At 54.5% G+C, this 20,422-nt stretch overlaps 1 protein-coding gene across 4 annotated transcripts in view; it reads left to right on the top strand.

Moving 5' to 3' along the window:
* Nucleotides 1-16,509, top strand: part of TTLL1 (tubulin tyrosine ligase like 1) — a 30,754-nt gene extending 14,245 nt beyond the window's left edge. For 3 of the 4 annotated variants that reach the window (XM_032416776.1, XM_032416777.1, XM_032416778.1), the window contains 8 exons: nucleotides 940-1,148; nucleotides 1,818-1,998; nucleotides 2,988-3,122; nucleotides 3,715-3,823; nucleotides 7,032-7,175; nucleotides 8,974-9,060; nucleotides 11,350-11,513; nucleotides 16,260-16,509. In XM_032416776.1, the coding sequence (XP_032272667.1) occupies nucleotides 940-1,148; nucleotides 1,818-1,998; nucleotides 2,988-3,122; nucleotides 3,715-3,823; nucleotides 7,032-7,175; nucleotides 8,974-9,060; nucleotides 11,350-11,513; nucleotides 16,260-16,383 (1,153 nt within the window). In that variant the 3' untranslated portion in view covers nucleotides 16,384-16,509. The remainder of the gene's footprint in view (nucleotides 1-939; nucleotides 1,149-1,817; nucleotides 1,999-2,987; nucleotides 3,123-3,714; nucleotides 3,824-7,031; nucleotides 7,176-8,973; nucleotides 9,061-11,349; nucleotides 11,514-16,259) is intronic. The other variant, XM_032416779.1, reaches the window with a different exon arrangement.
* The last annotated feature ends 3,913 nt before the right edge of the window (nucleotides 16,510-20,422 follow it).

Here is a 20,422-nt window from a genome sequence, read left to right as displayed (position 1 = left end):
TCTACGGTCATTGGAATAATGGGAGTTTTAAAATGTTTACGAAGGAGCTCGACCACCCGCAAAAGCAGAGAGAAAAGCGCACCAGCACCAGCTTATTTGGGAGCGATTTCCAGATACAACGTCCCACCCAAAACATTCCTATCAGAATCTCTAATTGCTAAGGACCTTTTTTATGTTATATGATATCCTACTTTATACTGTTATCACAACTAAAAAAAAAGTCATTTCTGAGTATCATCAAATATTAATCCATGCTCACATTTCCCAAGTTGTCTGACAAATTTTTTTTTTTTAAGATTTTATTTATTTGACAAAGAAAGACACAGCGAGAGGGGGAACACAAGCAGGGGGAGTGGGAGAGGGAGAAGCAGGCTCTCTACTGAGCAGAGAGCCCGACATGGGCCTCGATCCCAGGACCCCGAGATCATGACCTGAGCCAAAGGCAGATGCTTAACGACTGAGCCACCCAGGCGCCCCTTTATATTTATGAGTGCTAGCCCATCTGCAAGAATATGAAGTACTGACCCAGGGCCCTCAAATCACCCTGTGATTTTGATTTAAAGCGGTCCCTGTCCTTGACTTTGGGTGAAGATATTGTGTAAATGATTTTCCTGATTTCAGAGTCTGGAGGAGGCTCTTTCATTGGCTTGTTATCCACAATCAATGGTACCCTTAATCGATAAGCATTTATGGAGCATATATTCTGTGTTGGGGAGTGAAACCATCCACTGTAGAGACTCAGAACTGTCCAGAGACCAGAACCCAGCTGGTCACTGGACACCGCCCTGTGCTGCACTGGGCCAGGCATCTCCTGGCCCAGTGCCAGGGGTTGGGGGAAACAGGTAAGCCCCTCCGGTCACCAGCTTTTGAGAGAACTGCCACCACGTGGACCTGCTCTGAGCTATTGCTCTGCATGCCCCTTCTGTGCTTCCCTTTTAGGATGAGTGTGCAAACCATCCGAAACGTTTTTAGTGTCGAGACTGGCTATCGGCTCTCAGACGATCAAATAGTCAACCATTTTCCGAACCACTACGAACTGACCCGGAAGGACCTGATGGTGAAGAATATTAAAAGATACAGGAAGGAGCTGGAGAAGGAAGGGAGTCCTCTAGCAGAAAAAGACGAAAATGGGAAATACCTCTATCTGGGTTTGTGTCTTTCTCACTGGCCCCATGTTTCAAACACAGCCCTGAGTTCACTAGTGACACCAGGTACCGAGATGGTGACATGCTTGTGCCAGCTGGTCTGGGCACCTCTTTCATTCCACGTGTCTCCAGAATGGCAGGGCGGGGGCTCACGTTTGGATCTGAGTTTCTAGGAGCGCCTTGGGAACATGGTGCATATGAGGAAGAGCGCGTCCTCAGTACTCAGAGCTCAGTGCTCTTCCTGAACTGCAAGCTGCATTTTGTAATGCAGGCTCATCACTGCATCTGGCGGTTCCCAGGGAGAAGTGTGTCCCTGATCCAGTCTGGTGGTAGAAGCTGGACTGTCGGATAGTTTCAGAATCCCTATACATACCCGGGAAAATTAGATAACCAATCTCTCAGGGCCTCAGTTTCCTCATCTGATACATGGGGATAATAACAGGACCTAGCCCACAGGGTGCTGTGGGGATTAAAGGTTTGTGAAGTGCTTAGCACACAGGTGATAAGATTATTGTACACGAATTGAATGGCAGAGGGGCTAGTCCTTTCGATACTGGCTTGGGGAGGGGGGTGGCGTGAAGCAGCCTCAGAAAAAGCAGTGGCCATGTTCTCCTGCCCGTGACCATGTTGGCCTGGCTCACCCACTGCTGTCCCCTCTGTTTCCCCTTTCAGACTTTGTTCCGGTCACCTACATGCTGCCCGCTGACTACAATCTGTTCGTGGAGGAGTTCAGAAAGAGCCCCTCCAGCACCTGGATCATGAAACCTTGTGGCAAAGCCCAGGGGAAGGGCATCTTTCTGATCAACAAGCTCTCACAGATCAAAAAGTGGTCCCGGGACAGCAAGACTTCTTCGTGAGTGCAGGGCCCGCCCATCCCAGGGGCTTCCAAGTTAGGAGTTCCAGGCCACCTGTCAGTCTTGGCCGGGGCTTGGGGACCCTCGCTTGCTTTTGTAGGTGTGTGGCATTTGCCACGTGGCGCCGTGGCAGGGTTCTGTGGCTGCAGTCGTGTGATTGACTGTAGGATCCCACCTGAGGCAAGTTGCAAAGAAAAATGGTGTGTGAACCAGCATGCGGTCCCAGGAGCGGGGACCTTTGTGGGCTGCTCTTTGTTCTGGAAGTTTCTGTGAGACCCGCTCAGTCCTGGTATTTCTGAGGCAGTGAAGCATCTGCTTAAGATCTGGGCCCAGGGTATGTAGGTTTGAATCCCTGTCTACACTTACTGCCTGAGTACCTTTTGTTTTGGTAGACTTTTAACATGCTTCATCCGGGTAAATGGGGGATGCCAATAGCACCACCCTCACGGGGGCAAGATGGGGATGGAACAGGTGAATCCGTGAGAGGCACATGGGAGTGTGTGCGGTCAGTGGCAGGGGGTGGCGCTGGGCGGTGTCAGGTCAGCTCTCTGCCTGGGGTTTGAGGGCTCCTTGGAACTGAGGATACCAGGCCAGGGGGGTTTGTTTTGTCTGGGGCTCACCCTGCCTCGGAGGGTCCTGAACCGCTCGGAGATGCTGGATTGTGAGTCTCTCCTGGAGGGCTGGTGGCTCACTGTCAGGGTTCCTAGGAGCGACAGGGTCACCTTCTCCTCGTGCAGAGCACTTAAGTCTGAGTGCACACTGCTGACCCCCACGTGGGTCAGGCCCAGGGAGCACGTCCCTGATGGGTTCCCAGAGACTGCTGGCACTGTCCTCTGGGGCAGGGGCACAGCTCGGGGGCTCCTCCATGGATCCACCTGACCCCCGTTTTCTCCCCGACACACCGGCCTCTCACTTAATGAGAGGCAGAGGGCTTGTTACCAACCTTTGGTCTTTGCCACCTAACTTTGACCTTCTCTGACGTGTTTAGGTTTGTGACACAGTCGACTAAGGAAGCCTACGTGATCTCTCTCTACATTAACAACCCGCTGCTCATCGGCGGGAGGAAGTTTGACCTGCGCCTGTACGTTCTGGTGTCCACGTACCGCCCGCTGCGCTGTTACATGTGAGAGCCCCTGGGGTTCTGTCTCGCGCTTTGGCACGCCCAGAGCAGCAGCTCTTCGGAGACGGGAAGTAGATGAGCGTTGGCCCAGCCCTGGCGGGGGGAGTGACTGCTGATGGTCACAGGCTCTCTCTGTGGGGCGACGAACACGGGAAATCGAGTGTGGTGGTCACTGCGCACCTCTGGGGGTACCAAGAAGCAGTTAGCTGTGCACTGTAGGGGGACGAGTTCTGTGGCATAGGAGTTATATCTTAGTACGACTGTTACAAAAAAAAAAACGTAAGAAAGCAGCTCTTTTAGAGGCTTAAAACCAAAAAAGGGGCTCTTTTAAGAGAGCAAAGTATTATATATATATATATATATTTTTTTTTTTTTTTAATTTATTTGAGAGTGAGAGCACAAGCAGGGGCAGAGGGAGAAGCAGGCTCCCCGCTGAGCAGGGAGCCCGATGTGGGGCTCGATCCCAGGACCCCGAGATCACAACTTGGGCCGAAGGCGGACGCTTTACCGACTGAGCCACCCAGGCGGCCCCTGAGTGTTGTATTTTCTTTATGCTTCTCCTCCGAGCGTTGAAGTGATCTAACTTCCCGCGTAGGTATAAGCTCGGGTTTTGCCGCTTCTGCACGGTGAAGTACACCCCGAGCACCAGTGAGCTGGACAACATGTTCGTTCACCTTACCAACGTGGCCATTCAGAAACATGGGGTAAGTGCGTCCCTTCCGTCGAGCTGAAGGAAATGGACCCTTTTGGTGGGTTTCATTCTATTTGTGTGAGAGGGCAGGCGGCTACAGGAGTGGAATTCCAGACGCCCTGGCACTCAGGAGGAGTGGGGGCCTCCAGTCTCTGGCACGGCTGCCCCAACACATCAGTGAGGCTGGCCTCAGGGGGGGTGGCTTGGGGAGAAGGAAAGCCCCGGGGTCAAGCCGTGCATTCTGGCTCCGTGACCTGGGGCAAGTTAATTTGACTCTCCGAGCCTAGCGTGGGTTTCTTGCTTGTAAAAGGAGATAATGTCACTCCCTCGTGGGAGTGGTGGGAGGACGCATGACTCGCTGAGCACCTGTCTGGGTTGGTGCCCTGCTGAGTGCCGGGGCTACACCGATGGCCAGAAACTGGCTTGGTCCCTCCTCAGGGAGCCTAGGCCTGTCGGGGAAAGATAGGTGTCGGGGAATGTGTCATCACAAACCGAGGTGCGAGCTCTGAGGCTAGGGAGCGCACATCTAGAAGAGCATGGGATGAAGGGGTCCCTCGTCCAGGGGGCTGGAGAAGACGTCGGTGCAGAAGTGGAGTGGTGCTCGAGCAGAGACCCGAAGTGTAAGCGGGGATTACCCAGGCCAGGAAAGGGTGTTTGGGCGGAGGGTACAGCGTGTGCCGGGGCCCCGTGGCAGGAAGGAGCACTGCAGCGGCTGTGAGCAGGCCAGGGTGGCCGGAACCCCCAGAGCGATGGTGGTGGAGTCGGGTACCTGGTGAGGCCAGTGAGGGCCCAGACGCAGGACGTCGTAGATTCTGTGTGGGCTTTGGGGCTTTACTCTGGTCCTAACAAAAATGTTCGGAAGGTCTCATTTCTTTATGAGAGGTTCTTCTGTTTGGGCCTTGCTTGATTGGAAGCCTTGAGTACCTTGGTCCTTTTTTAAATGTAATTTGAGTGGAAAGAGGGTAAGTGTTGATAGAAAACAAGCTTTTTTTGAGCAACCTACTGAAGGGTTTGGTCACACCAGCTTGGGCTCCATCCCCTGTCCATCCCTTACCCTCCGTGTAACTTGGGCAAGTCACCCCGGCCTCCCTGGGCCGCCTCGTCTGCAAACGGCAGCCCTGGAATTACCTTGCTGGTCACCATTTACTGAGCGCCTCGACAGTCTTCTGTGTGAGGCCGACCCTGATTCACTGCCCAGCAGGTTCCCCTGAGAGCAGACTGGCGAGCACCACTGTTACACGTTCAAGGTGGGAGGAGCAAGGATGGCTTGGCCAGAAGCTTATTCATAAGAATTGGGAAAATGAGCTGTCACGGGACGCAGCACCAAACTTACCAGCCATTTGGAGAAAGCTGAGCAATGACATCAGGCCCTTTGTCGCCAAGTAGCCCAGTTAGTGAGGTCTGGGTGTGGGCTGGGAGATGACAGTGCCGACCTGAGTCCGCTTGGTGTCCCTGAGCATGTTGGCCTGCCGAGCTGCCAGGGGGCGGGGGAGGGTGGGTGCTGGGAAGCCACACTGAAATTGGGAGGGCTCCATTCTATAGGCCTTCTCAGGACACCAGTCAGCTGAGTCACTATTTCATCAATAAGAAACAGAAACCATTTTTTTTTTTTAAATCCGTGGAAGGAGAGAGCAGAAGGCAGGCCTTTTAGCTTGGCATCTCTGCAATGCACCAGAAGGCTCTGTGCTTTCTTTGGGTTCTATTTGTGAATGCTTCGCTTGTTAACATGAGAAAGTGCTTACTCAGAGAAACCTAAGTTTCAGTCCCGAGTAGAAGCCTCACATGGCTCTCATTAGGCTTGCCTGAAGGACAGATGTTGTACTGGACACTGAGATGTTAAAGTGTCTGTTGGGCACATCTACCCAGTGTCCCTGGGCGCAGGGCATAGCCCGGTGCCTGGGTCAGAGACTGCGAAGGGGCATCCCCACCCTCAGGAAACTCAGGGACCAGCAGGGGAGGCAGATGGCAAAGGACGGATGATGAGGGAGGCCTTGGGGCTGCGGTAGGGGCTCAGGTGTGTGGGAGAGGCCCACTAGGAGGCAGATGGATCCAGCAGGCAGAGAAGGGGATGGAAAGAGCAGGGGTGCATCCTGATGTGCGCAGTGTTTGCAAATTGATTGATAAGGTATTCTGAAATATATCTGATAAAATAATGTTCCTACAGTCCAAAAAGCAGGAGACGTTTCCTGCTGTTTATATCTACACATGTGTATTGTTTCTTTCTTTCTTTTTTTTTTAAAGATTTTATTCATTTATTTAACAGAGAGATACACAGCGAGACAGGGAACACAAGCAGGGGGAGTGGGAGAGGGAGAAGCAGGCTTCCTGCGGAGGAGGGAGCCCAATGCGGGGCTCGATCCCAGGACCCTGGGATCATGACCCGAGCCAAAGGCAGACGCTTAACCGACTGAGTGACCCAGGCACCCCTTAGTTCCCACTTCTCATCTTTATACTTAGGAAAACGAAGCCTGGTCTCATAACCTCCTGATGTACTTCAGGATTTTCTAACTTTTGCCTCCAAAAGAGAGCATTGGGTAGAGAGTCAATGTTTAGGGTCAGAGGACTAGAAAGAGCCGTGGATGAGGGTGAGAAAGCCGGGCTCGGGTCCCAGCTCCCTCGTGGCCCGGGTAGAAGCTCGGGCAGGTCATATGACCCCTCTGAGCCCAAGTCTCTTACCCACGGATGGGACATTGTGAGGACTTGCGTGTGTGGTGCTCTTGGACTACGGTGCCCAGTACCGCGTGTGGCTTCTCTGAGAGCAGACTCACAGGCAGAGATGAGTGCGCAGGGGGTCTGCTGGGGCAACGGTGGGGGGGGTCCCAGACAGGGCAGAGGGAAGGTCGAGCTGGGACGCAACAGCGGCAGGGTGCCTGGAGCTGGGTGGTCCTGCAGAGTCACCCAGGATGGATCAGGGACCGAGGGACCCTGGCATCAGCCTGTAACAGGCTGCAGGCTGCCAGGGTGGGCATGACCTTGGACTGGGCTGCTCTGTTAGCCAAGGGCAGCTCCCAGAGATGTCTGGGCTGGAAGCTGGGGTCTGGGTGACACTCCACAGCATGCATTGCGGGTGGTGAATTACTAAGTGTGAATGTTACTACTAGAGGTGAGTATTTTAAAACATACCCGTATAGGGGGCCCCAGCACACATTCTAGGGGGAAAGAGCAGGTGCTAGATTCCTCAGGGTGCATTGCCTGGAGCCCTGTGCCCTTTCCCACACCAGGAAGACTACAACCACATCCACGGGGGCAAGTGGACCGTGAGCAACCTGCGGCTCTACCTGGAGAGCACCCGAGGCAAGGAGGTGACCGGCAAGCTGTTCGACGAGATCCACTGGATCATCGTGCAGTCGCTGAAGGCCGTGGCGGTGAGTGCCTGGGGGGGGCGGAGCTGGGCTGGGGCCTGTGAGCAGAGCCACTGAGTGTGGGCGGCAGGGGATGCTTGTTCTTTTGCCACAAATACTTGTCTTTACGGGCTCACCTCCCTCATGTCCACGTATCTGCCAGAGGCCAGGGCAGTTTCGGGGAGGTAGTGGGGCCGGCTTCCAGCTGGGTGCTACCCAGGGCGTGCCAGGTGCCAGACGAGTCCTGCTGGGGTCACCAGCAGCTCTTCTGTGCCAGTGGATGGAGGAGGCTCACTTCGGCACGAGCAGACGGTCAGAGATGGCTCACGGTGGCCTCCTCGGGTTTAGGCCTCCTGTTCTGTGACATCATGGACATCCAGACACCCACCTCTCCGCTTGTTGCCTCAAGTCTGCTGTTTGTTGGCTGGTTTGCAGTTTTTGCTTGTGTTTTGTTTTACTGTTCCAAAGCAGGCGGGCATCTCTTTTTGAGGGAAAGGAAAGAAATAAACACCAGGCCACCAGCATGTGGGCCACTGTGTTCAGAGCTTAATATGTGGGCTCCCAGATGCTCATCACCCTGTGACTCATAAGCAAAATGGAGGCTCAGCCCTGGAGCGAGGAAGTGCAGGGACAGGCTCTGGGGCCCAGGCCTGCCGAGGGGGCTCCCAACAGACTGGCCCACTGGCTATGGGACCTGAGGGCACTTGGCCTGGCCCTGGGAGTAGGCAGCAAGTCCTGTGGAGAGTGTATGCCCAGCCTCTCGGAGCCTCGGAGGCCTTCTCCGTGAAATCGGGAGACGGTAGGGTGGGGGGGTTGGAGAGTTATCAACTTCCTGTCCTGCAGAGGCTGCTGGGACAATGGTGTGGGCAGGGGCTGGGGGTAGGACCCCAGGCTCTCCGGGGAGATGCAGTTCCATGACTCCCTTGGAAAATCAGCCCCTAATTCTCGGCCGCCTCCCCCACCTCCCTACCCCCCAACCTGGTTTTCCTCCAGTGGGTAAGCCTGGACTGGGCTGTCTCCCCTCAGGAGTTTCAGGCCTAAGTCCAGTGTTTGAAGAGAGTCCACACACCCACTAATGTGTAAAAAGGCCTCACTGTCGTGTCTGTCGTGTCTGTGAGCTTCACTCACTGTGGGGTGCACGAGGGGCCCCAGGGTGCGTGTGACGTGGCTGCTTGCTGGGCCTTCCCACGGGTTTTGATCCACGTAGCCTGGGCAGGGCCTGGGAATGTGCATTGTGAGTGGCTAGCAGGGTTTTTTTTACGTACCTGGAGAACAGTTTATGAAGTGGAATTGAACATTAAAAGAAAATCCAAAAATTGTCAGTAAATGGATTGACTCTTGTCACAGAGAACGGAGGTTGACCTGGCATCCCGCATCCTTAAGGGCCCGAGAAGGGCCTAGCAGCCTGGTGGACAGTGTCTGTTTGTGATGACAGGCTGCATAGGCCTTCACTCTGTGTGCCGGCTGAGGAGCAGGACTTCGGTCTGCTCCGAGGACAGTCCCATGCGGACAGAGATGCTGCTGCTCTGATCAGGCCTCGGATGAGTGAGGCCCGGAGACCCCGGTGATCGCTTCGTGATGTCCCCTTGGAGGCTGAGGGAAGTTTCCATGTCTGAGCCGAGGAGGAGGAGGAACCAGGAGGGATGGAGGGAAGCACCAGGGGTGGAGGTGGGGCGCGCTGGTCTTGGCAGTGAGACCCCCACACGCCAGCACCCCACACGGCCAGGAGGTCCCGCCGCCCGGCCGCCCGCGCCTCCGAGGTGGTGGTGTCGGCCGGGCCCTGCTGAGACCACCGTCCAAGCCGCCACTTACTCTCTTGCAGCCGGTGATGAACAATGACAAACACTGCTTCGAGTGCTATGGGTACGACATCATCATCGACGACAAGCTGAAGCCCTGGCTGATTGAGGTAACCGTGCTGCTGCAGCCTGTGGGGCTGCTCGCCCACCCTGCTGCCCCTGCCCTGCCTCAGGCTCGGCAGGACTGGGGCAGATTCGGCCGATGAGATGTAACAGGGACAGATAGTCAGGTGCGACAAGCTTGCTGCTGAACAGTGAGCACGCTCCCGATCTCTCGCCTGCGAGTCCAGCCCACGGAGCCGGCTTCCCTCGTCCGGACGAGCTCGGTGCCCTGGTGCTCCCGGGTGCTTCCAGAAGCATCGTGCCCAGGAGGCCCTGCCCTGTCCTCATGGGGACATTGTTCCCATTCAGGAAAGGATCTCCCAGACCCGGAAGCCTGTGGGAGGTGTTAGCATACGGTCCAGAGATAAGGGATGTTATCTTTTTCCGACCAAGGCGTAGTCTGGGAGTGGATTCATCTGCCTGTTTCCAGGCATGGGCGGGATGCAGCGGTGGCTGGCCTAGGTGCTCACACCCTTTCTCTGGTGACAGGCCTGGGTGATGCTGGCTCAGCCACAGTGGCCCTGGCGTACGTGCCCGAGGCCCAGAGCCTGCCTTGCTGGGGTTGCCCCGCTTGGCTTTGTGGCCAGACGGAGGAGCTCGGGCCTCAGGGGACACAGGGTCGGACACGCCATGACAATGCGGGCCGTCTGTTCTGTTGGTTCATTTCCCTGCGTGTGCCTCTGAGCACCGGTGGAGGTGGACGGCTCAAGCCTTTTAGCTCAGTCCCATCTTGAGCCAGGAAAGCGGAGTCTCAAAAGGAAGTTGTGAGTGGTCACAACTTGTAGGGAAATTCACGGGGAGCCCTTACAGGAAGCTGCTGGGAGAGCCAAGTCATCAGAGAACAAACTGTTCCAGAACAGTATTTTCCAGGTTACTTCTTATACTGCCAAAGCTGCGCGTGTGTGTGTGTGGGTGTGTGTACGTGTGCGTGCATGCATGGAGATATATGTAGGTATATAGAGAAATCTGCAGATGCATATATAAAATATTTATGCATTCTCTTTTTCCATTTTACAAGTCCAGTACACTATCCATTGTGCTACAGCGTGTTTTTTTCCATTTTAAACAGAGTAACTTGAATGGAAGTCAAACTTTCCTTGATGTGCTAGATCTTAATTGTGAATAATACTTCTAACATAATGACAGATCTTAATCTTAGCATATTTATAATAATCCTGGCATTATGATATGCTAGCGTAGTAATTCCAAGGGCGCCTGGGGTTCATACAGTACCTTTTACTGCTGAGCATTAACTACCTTGCTAGCAGCATAGAGACAGTCTGGCTGTTTGGGAGAAACCTAAACAACTTGAACACTTGCTGCCTCCACCCTCCCACAGCCTGAGGAAACAGCTAACCAAGATCATTACAACTGTGCCTAAAGTAAGAGTAAATAGGTGGTGACTCGGGGCCTGTGGGACGCTCCACACAGCCAATGACTGCATTTTAACCTGTGGACTTTTGACATTGCTTAGCTCCTCGGGGGCCTTATGGGACTAACTTTCTGTCTTTCAGATGGGTTTCTCATTTGGCAGAATATTGCTTTGTTGGTGAGGTATTACTCTCTTTGCCAAAAAGGGGCCCACTGGGGACGCCTGGCTGGCTCAGTCGGTAGAGCATCCACCTCTTGATCTCGGGGTCATGAGTTTGAGCCCCATGTTGGGTATAGAGATTACTTAAAGGTGGGGGGCATTACTTTTTCAACCCCACAATGCTGCTTGGTCAGGGTGATTTGGTTCACTGATTCTAGCAGAGCTTGGGGCGGGGGGGCTTTCAATACTTTGGACAGAGCTCATCACATAGGTAGACACTGAAGTTATGCTTATGATCTACATTCACTTAACATTTTTTTTCTAAAGATTTTATTTATTTGCGAGAGAGAGAAGACACGAGCAGATGGAGGGGCACAGGGAGAGGCAGACTTCCCGCTGAGCAGGGAGCCCAATGTGGGGCTCGATCCCAGGACCCCAGGATCACGATCTGAGCCGAAGGCGGACGCTTAACCAACTGAGCCACCCAGGCGCCCCTTCACTTAACATTTTTATTTGTGTGATAAGTGATTTGCAGATCATAATCCCAACCTGTTTTCAATACTATTTATATTTCATCTAATAGCTAATGGAAGCAGATCCTAAAATGCTTCCTATACAAAGTCCCAGACGATATTAGATATGAGCAGTATGAAACGACAGCTTGACTTACAGTGTGTGGTAGTGGGCGTTTTCCTCAGCAGTGCGTGTGTTCACACCACAGGAATCTGTGATCCAAGTGAGCAACACGGTTCCTTTCCTCTCGTAGGTGAATGCGTCCCCGTCTCTCACTTCCAGCACTGCCAACGACCGAATCCTTAAGTATAACCTGATCAACGACACCCTCAATATTGCAGTCCCTAATGGCGAGATTCCAGACTGTAAATGGAACAAGTCACCCCCGAAGGAAGTCCTCGGCAATTACGAAATTCTGTAAGTTTGTGTGCAGACTGGGCAGCCGTCCTTGTGTGTTTCAGATTGAGGGGAGTCAGGACCCAACTTGGATTGTCTGCATGTGTGTGGACTTGCCTTGTTTGGGCTGAGCATTTCATTTATTAATGATGTTACAGGATAGATCATGTTGTAGTGGAAAAACGGGTCTTAAACTAGGCCTTTGTCTGGGTCTTTTACTTGATCAGTATTGATGATGTGTTTGCCAACTGCTGGGCACCACGCGAGCCGCTGGGGCAGGTGGGAGCAGGTGGGAGATCGCTAATGCAAGCAGTCTTCCGGAGTTGGGAAGACGAGAATGCTCATGATGATCTCATGAGCTGAGGGCTGCCCACGTGCCCGGAACTGTGCTGAGTGCCTCATTTCCCCAGCGACCCCCTGAGGTCAGTATTGTCATTAGCCCCGTCTCACGCAAGCGGAAACAAGGTTTAGAGAGGTACAGTGGCCTGTTGGCGGCGGCAGGAAGTGGGAGCAGCGTGAGAGCCTGCTGGGGGCAGTGGTTGAGCGACGTACCGTTGGTTCAAACCGTGGAATAGAGGGTGGCCCAGGAGCTCTGGTGGGGCCTGGGAGGCCGAGGGAGGAAAGCACATTGCAGAAAAGGGCACGCGAGGGATGCGCGTTAGCTTGTCCGCGTGGATGCGGCTACCGTGGGCTGTGAGGTGTGGAAGGGGAGCTGGAGGAAAGAGGAAAATAGTGCCCCGGACTGGAAGCGGGACATGTGTAAGGGTCACGTTAGTCCTTCTGTAAAAGTAAAAATGTGCGTGTAACGTCCCAAGAGAACAAAGGAAGACACTTGTAGTGAAGGTCCCGTGCTGCACACAGGTCCCAGGACCGCGGCTGGCCGGCGCTGCTGGCGTGGGGACCCGGTTCCAGAGCCCACGGCTGACCCCCTCCCCGCCTCCGCCGGGCGTGGCCTTGGTGTGTGTGCAGCACTGGGGAGGGTGGAGGGTCAACTCAGAAGGGAAGCGTGGGGGCCTCCGGGGGCGGTGGTGGGGAGCTGCAGGCGTGACCACTCAGCGTGGTGGGTGGTTTCCTCCAGCCACGGTCAGTGGTTAAGTGGGCTAAGCGCAGGGTAAGCAGAGGGCGCGAAGTGACCAGCGCTCGGGCTGGTCGGGCACGGAGGAGGGCGAGAGAGGAGGACAGTGCGAGGGGGTGGGAGGGCACCGGAGGTCCTGGGGGTTGCGGGCTGTTGGGGTTGGGGCACCAGCAAAGCGAGCTGGGGAAGAAGAGGCAGAGGTCAGAGGGAGTGTCAGCAGTCCGGGCTTTGCAGGGTTGCTGGATGTGACAAGGTCGGGGGCCGTGGGAACGGGCCTGAGCTGGGGAGGAGGACGAGGTCACGGGGGGGCACAGGGTCAGGGAATTGGGGTCTCCTGTTTGGTCATTGCAGCGGCCAGCACTTGTGAGCCGCGGGCCTGAATGGTAAGGAATTAGGTTACAGCTAACTGCCCACGGCGGGCGGTGGATTCTGCTGACCTGGGAAAGAGGTTTTGGAGACCGGGGGGGGGGGGGGGGCCCCCTCCAGGCCCAGGGGCATGATGGGTAGGAGAGAAAGCACCCCCACTGGAGGGGCTGCAGGGAAGCAGTGTCTTCAGGGAGAGCCGGGTTTTAGCGCAGGAAGGTGCAGGGGACGTTCCAAGATGAGGTGGAGACTCGGGGGTTTGCTGGCGACGGGCGAGTTCTGAGTGCGCAGAGGAAGAGCTTGGGGGTGGTCAGACTGGGGCGTGTCCGGAGCCTCTGGGGGTGGCAGCGGGGGAGGGGCAGGGTGATGTGCAGGAGACGGGCTGAGCCCTGACGGCCTCTGAGGCAGAGGGGGGCGGAGTATGTGGAGGAGTCCTGCCTCCTGCCAGGAGCGTGAGGGACTTGGTGGATCTGTCTTCATCCAGCCAGGGTGGTGGCAGGCTGGGCAGTCGGGAGCCCCTGGGGCCCTTGAGGGAGGGCGGCAGACACTCCACTTCCGGTTAAAGACCCAGAGGTCAGAGCCTGACTGCTGTTAGTTGACGAGACAGAAAGGTGACACACACACCCCCCTCCCCCACTCAGCCGCCCTCTGCCCGCTCCTGTGAGTCAGGAAGGCTCCAGCGCAGAGCTTCCAGGCGCTTCCATGCAGGCCTCCTCCCTAGCGCTTCGGATGACCTCACGGTCAGGAATCCCGCTGGCTGACAGCCACGGCCTCTTGCAGCACTAGCTGGCTGCGCAGGGAGGGAGGGCCCTGACTTTCTACCGCGTCAGGTGCCCTGCCTCCCGTGGGGCGCTCACAGCGGTCTCCAGAATGTGCCATAGCAAGAGCAGCGAGCCAGGCTGCCAGTTCGCTGCCCGAGGTCAGCCGCTGGTGCGGGCCCCCAGAAGGAGGCACTCCTGTTGCCCTGATCGCTGTGCTGGCCTTCAAGCCCCGAGGCCTGGCCTTCTGTCCTGCAGCCTCCAGGGCCCAGGTCTGAAGGTGCTGTCCAGCCTTTAAAACCCTACTGTCCAGGGGCGCCTGGGTGGCAGTCAGTTAAGCATCCAACTCCTGATTTCGGCTCAGGTCATATTTCAGGGTTGTGAGATGGAGCCCCGCACCCGGCTCTGTGCTTAGCACAGAGTTGGCTTGAGATTCTCTCTCTCCCTCTGCCTCTCCCTCCACTCACTCTCCCTCTCTAAATAAATCAATCTTTTTTTAAAGATTTTATTTATTTGTCAGAGAGTGCGCACAAGCAGGGGGAGCGGCAGGCAGAGGGAGAAGCCGAGATACAGAGAGAGAGAGAGAGAGAGCATGAGCAGGGGGAGAGGCAGAGGGAGAGGGAGAAGCAGGCTCCCCGCTGAGCAAGGAGCCTGATGCGGGGCTCGATCCCAGGACCCTGGGGTCATGACCTGAGCCGAAGGCAGACGCCAACTGAGCCACCCAGGCGTCTCAATAAATAAATCTTTATTAATAAATAAATAAATAAATAAATAAATAAATAAAAAACACTACCATCTGAACCCTGCCAGTTACTGCAATCTGCTTGTCATTCTAGCAGGAGAGAAGCCTGCTAGAATGAGAAGGGGCCCTAGAAGACCATCTGCCTGATTCTCCTCCACATTAGCACCACCCCTGGGAATAGCGTGTCCCAGATGTCAGCTGCTTGCCACATGCACAGTGAGACTGGTAACCCCTGTGTGGTCCTTCCCCCCCCTGCCCCCCATCATTCAGTAGATTCTTAGTGCACACCCACCCAGGAATGAGGTGCTGGGGGCAACTGTGAACCAGACAAATGGGGTCACTGCAGTCCTTAGGTCAGCGATGTAGACACAGAACCAGCAACAGAGTGCTAATGGGGGTGGTGCTAACATGTGAACAGGGAGTCCAGGGGCTCTAGCAGTCCTTGGGGTGGGGAGGGGCCCCCCCAGGCAGAACCTCCAGTGTTCCTGGGGAGTCCTCCCTCCAGCATCATCTCTCCCTAAGGAGATGGGGGAGAGGAGGGCCCTACCTTGTTGCCCTGATCCCATTCCAGCAGAGGGAAACCCCGTAGTGTCTGTCGTGTGGATAACAGTCAACAAACCAGCCTTCTTCCTCCTTGCCTTCCCTTTCGGCCCCCCGTTTCCCAGCAGAAGCACAACGCAGAAAATATGTTCTTCAGCTTCAGAAGCTTCTCTCCCACACCACTCACAACCTGCAGATTCTGATTCTGGGAATAAACGTGGAACAGAAATACCCCTTTTCCAGAAGTCAGCAAAACTCAGCTAAAGCAACATAACTGAGCATCTTCGTACCTTTTGCATATGACATGAACGTCCACTTATAACAGAGGATCCCCAGTCAGGGCGTGGCCCCCAAAGGATATCTAGGAAGGAGGTTTAATAGGGAACAGAAATGCTTTTCACACTCCTGATCCACAGGGTGAAAAGGTCCCAATTAGGAATCTGAAGTCTTGGGTTTTACTTGATCCCACAGCCCTTAGGACACTGAGTAAACCTCTCCCAAGTCTCAGATAGGAAGTAGGGGGTCAGTCAGGAGGGTGATGGGAAGTCACCTTGGGGATAGGAGACCCCATCGCCAGAGGCTGTGCCTGCCAGGCCCTGCGGGTGGTGCGGTGCCATTTCTCCAGCCTCATGGACCCCCTAAGAGGGGCTCACCGTGGCGGGAGCGGCCAGGGACACCCAGATGTTCTAACCGGTCAGGGGCGCCCGAGGTTTCAGCTCTGTCCTTTCTGAGGCAAAAGCCCAGGCTCTCTTTCCCACACAGGGTCATGCTTTCACACCGCACAGGCCTGGCGCGAAAATGTTATGGGGGAGGGGCCGGGTAGGTCTCAGCTGGTGGAGGCTGGATCTGGCCTTTCTTGTGGGGTGAACTGCCCGCCCTGTCCTGGTCCCCTCACCCCGGGGGGGGTCATTCACACCCCGTTCCCCATCTGAAATGGGGTCACTCATACCTGCCCACAGATGCTGTGTATAAAAGTATTTCCAGACTTCAGTCTTCTCCCTCACCTCCCTGGTGTCCCATTCGTGTTTCCTTTGGGGTCACTGCCGACTTCCATCTGGTAGGAAGCTTTCATAAAATGTCAACTGCAGGAGCCGGGGACAGTTCACAGAAGTAATTTAACAAGGCTGTACCTATGCCCTGTGGCCTCAGGCAGGGTTTGGGGGGCTGGCAGGCTGGACACATGCAGGGGGCGGGGGGGCAGGCTGCTTCCCTGGGCGACGTGGGATTTGCCACACTACGGCTCTGTGGCCCTGCTTGGCCAAATCCTGAAGCTGTTCCTCTGTTTCTAGCTATGATGAAGAGCTGGCGCAGGGTGATGGGGCTGACCTGAGAAGTCGACAGGGCCAATCACTGGGGCCCAAAGGGGGCCGATCACGAGACTCGGGAAGAACTGTCCTCACAACCTGGAAGTGAGCACCAGTAGGCACAAAAGACTGCAACCTGGACCCTGCCAGATACTCACTGCACCTGGGCCTATTTTGAAACTTCCTTTTTTTAGAGCTTTTTTCCCCTTTCCTAAGCCCTGTAAATAAATAAAGGCATTTCTTTGGAAGGTGAAGGAGTCTCTTAAGAGGGAAAGATGCCCTGCTTCTCCTTTGCTCTCACACAATACTTCTGAGACCAGACATGTGGGGATTTTCCCCACACCGAGCCATTCTGCGCTCCTCTGGCTGGTGCTGGGTGTCCTACGATTTAGCTCCGTTTCAATACCATCTGCCTGGAGCTGGCGTCCGGTCCCACAGGTGAAGGACCCAGTCCCCCCAAGACGGCCCTTCTGCGCCCCCATAACCTCAGAAGCCAATCCAGGTTGTCTCCTGTACTTCTGACCAGCTGCTCTAAGTTGGAGGTTCCCAGCACCTCTTTCTCAAGGCCCTCCGAGGGCTTGATTTCTTTGCTAGAGCGGCTCACGGAACTCGGGAAAACCATTTACCTGCTCGATTACCAATGTCTCACAAAGGATGCAACTCAGGTGAGCCAGATGGAAGAGATGCAGAAGGCAAGGTATGGGGGAAGGGGTGAGGAGCTTCCATGCCCTCCCTGGGTGCACCGCCCTCCCAGCACCTCCATGTGTTGGCCCGCCTGGAACCTCTCTGAATTCCATATTCGAGGAGATTTATGAAGGTTTCATTACATGGTATCGGTTGATGAAATCATTGGCCATCAGTGATTGATTCAACCTTTAGCCCCACCTCCTCCGCAGAGGTTAAGGGGGCGGGGCTGGAAGTGCCCACCCTCTGATCCCTGGGTGGTCCCCCTGGCAGCCAGTCAGGCTACCTGCGAGCCCCCAGCCACTGGGCAGCCATTAGCACCAACTGGCTTGGTTGAAAGGGGCTCATTAGGAACAACAGAAGACGCCCATTTCTCCTTTACTATCTGGAGCTATTTCAGGAACTGGGAACAAAACTAAATATTCTAACATTTAAAGGCTGTCCCTGTCGCTCTTGGAAAGGAAATGACAGGGGTTTTAGGAACTGTGTGACAGGAGTGGGGATGAAGACCGAACCTCTATAAATCCCAATGTTCCATCTCTGGCTCATCAGGGCTGGAAGAACTGATTCACGAATGTCTGAAAGCAGCTCTTTCCGCAGAGAGTAATAGCCTCAGCGTGTGATTTAGTTTATTATGAGGTGTTCGCGTTTTAAAAATACTGCGCTGACTTACAAACGAAACCTGACTATCTTACAGAGTCAAGCTGCTGTGAGAAAGCAGGATATTTAACCCGACAGCTATTTGGGTATAGTTCCCTTTAACTGGACTGTGATTCTGAGGAAGACTGGCAACTGGAAATGTGTGTCAGTAATTTATCCTTACAGAGGCCTTTGTCTTGGCGCTGTCACTTCGGTTTTCTTTTTTGTTTTGTTTTTTTTAAGATTTTATTTATTTGACAGAGAGAGACACAGCGAGAGGGAACACAAGCAGGGGGAGTGGGAGAGGGAGAAGCAGGCCTCCCGCGGAGCAGGGAGCCCGACGCGGGGCTCGATCCCAGGACCCCGGGATCATGACCCGAGCCGAAGGCAGATGCCCAACGACTGAGCCACCCAGGCGCCCCTGTCACTTCGGTTTTGTAGGTGAGTCTTGTCAGATGAGCCCAGACAGTCCCTGCCGTGTGGCTTATCTGATGTCAGCATTGGGGTTTGCTGCAGACCAGAGGTAAGCGTTGTTGGCAGCCCGTGTCCGGGACCAGCTCCTGGGGTGGTGTGCTGACGTGAAGCCACCCTGGACAAAAATGAGTGAGGTGGAGAAAAATACGGGAAACCCTGAGTCAGTTGGACGGAGTGACTGATGCACGCCAGTAACCTCTGAGACGCGGGCTCCTTTTAGTAAGAGCCTTTTCCTGATGGTCATACTTGACACTGTTCACTCATGCTTCAGTCATTGTCTTGAATTTACCTTTAAAACTCCCCACCTGAGGGACGCCTGGGTGGCTCAGTAGGTTAAGAATCTGCCTTCCGCTCAGGTCATGATCCCAGGGTCCTGGGATCGAGTACTGCGTCGGGCTCCCTGCTCAGCAGTCTTTCCCTCTGTCTCTCTCACTCTGTGTCAAATAAATAAATAAAATCTTTATTTTATTTTATTTTTTTTAAGATTTTATTTATTTATTTGACAGAGAGAGACACAGCGAGAGAGGGAACACAAGCAGGGGGAGTGGGAGAGGGAGAAGCAGGCTTCCCGTGGAGCAGGGAGCCCAATGCGGGGCTCGATCCCAGGACCCGGGGATCATGACCTGAGCCGAAGGCAGACGCTTAACGACTGAGCCACCCAGGCGCCCCATAAATAAAATCTTTAAAAAAAAAAAAACCAAAAACCCAAAAAACTCCCCACCTGAAAAAAAAAACAAAAAGCAAAAAAACTCCCCGGCTGTTTGTTGTTACAATGTTAGTAATAGGATTTTGTTCTCCTGATGGTGTGCCGAGGACAGCAGACAGGGGTCTTTCTCGTACCTGCGCGTGAACACGTCAGGTTCATACGTCCTGTCTCAGGCATCTGTGCTCACTTGTGTTTAACAACGTCTCACTGCCAGTTGGGGAAAAGGGCCTTTTACGTGGTAGGATAGAAAGTGAGGAGGTATAACGCAAATGGTGTTCAGCCAGCATCCGAATGACTTGCAGTTTGAGGGGATTTGTCTGCAGTGTTCGCTTTAAGCCTGAGACTGTTCCACCTTAATGACCTGATTTGGATGTGCCTTTTGTGCAGCCCCTAATTTGAGGTCTAATGTTGATGGCGGGTGTGGCTTTGAGTTTGAGTCAGACCTGGGCTTGAAGCCTGGCTCTGCCATTTATTAGTTTGTCCCAAGGCTGTCCAGTGGATCTTTGGACCTTGGCTTCCTGGTGTATAGAAGGGGACTAATGACATGTGCTTCAGAAATCACCAGTGCCCCAGCACCGGGTCCGGCCTGCCCCGCTCACACCAGGGCCCCACCTGCGTCCCCTGACCCAGGAGGGGTGTAATCCACGTAATCCACGTGACAGATGGCCTCCACTCCTGGCTCCCACACACGGCTCTTCCACCCACTACGTCCTACAACCCAGCTGCTCAGTCATGTTTTCGTTTTGTTCTCCGTGTATCCGGGAGCAGGGTGGAGTCCCTGGCTGGGAATGTTGACCTCAGTCTGAGCACAAAGGGCAACGCCGGCACGTATGGAGTGAAGTTGTTAGTTTGCCGACCAGCACGTTGCTAGGTGAGAGCGAGTGTCTGCTAAATAGATTTGTCAAATATTGACTGTTACATTAGTGATGTCATGTTCTGGGGCAGATGTTTCCTCTGAATACTTCCAGAACACACAGGGGCGGGAAGTGTGCGGTGTCCGAAGCAGGCCACGGAAGTTCGTGGATTATAAACGCTGTTCATCACAGAGTGGTCCCCCTCTGGAATCGTCCAGGATGACACTTTCTGCTTTCTTATCAGCTCCGATTGTTTTTTCCCCTTTTGAAGGGGGCTGGAAGGGCGGGTTCCCAAAGTCTGAGGGTCATTTTCACAATGGTTCTTTTTTTGTTTGATTTGTTTGATTTTTTCCAGAGCACATTCATCATTTGCCTGCTTCTCAAATGGGCTGCTCCCCCAGTATTCCTTGGTGGGTGCTCAAGCTGGGAACCACAGTGTCTTCCTAAATGTCTCCCCTTCACCACGCCGGGGTCCCTAAGCCTTGTGACAGCCTCCTCATTCAGCCTCCTTCTTCCCCCGGGCCTCCCCCCGACCCCTGCGGAGCCCCCACTGGTCTCAGCCTGCAGTCCCTTCCCACCCAGTCAGGCCCCAACCTCAGGTCAGTAGGATTTTTTTTTTTTGACTTGTGGCCATTTCTCCCCAGTGTGCAGCGGTTCTTCAGTGCACTCCCCAAAGGACAAAGCCTCTTTTCCTTGGGAGGATTCAGGAGGCCCTCTGTACATGCTTTGTCCGCCAGCCCCAGACTCACCTGACTTTTCTCTCCCCGGCCTGTCCACCTTCCTCTGAGTAC

This window comes from Phoca vitulina, unplaced genomic scaffold (genome assembly GCF_004348235.1).
Source record: "Phoca vitulina isolate PV1807 unplaced genomic scaffold, GSC_HSeal_1.0 scaffold19, whole genome shotgun sequence".
NCBI lineage: Eukaryota > Metazoa > Chordata > Mammalia > Carnivora > Phocidae > Phoca > Phoca vitulina.
The sequence above is the reverse complement of the archived record's forward strand: the minus strand, read 5'-3'. Positions and strand labels throughout refer to the sequence as shown.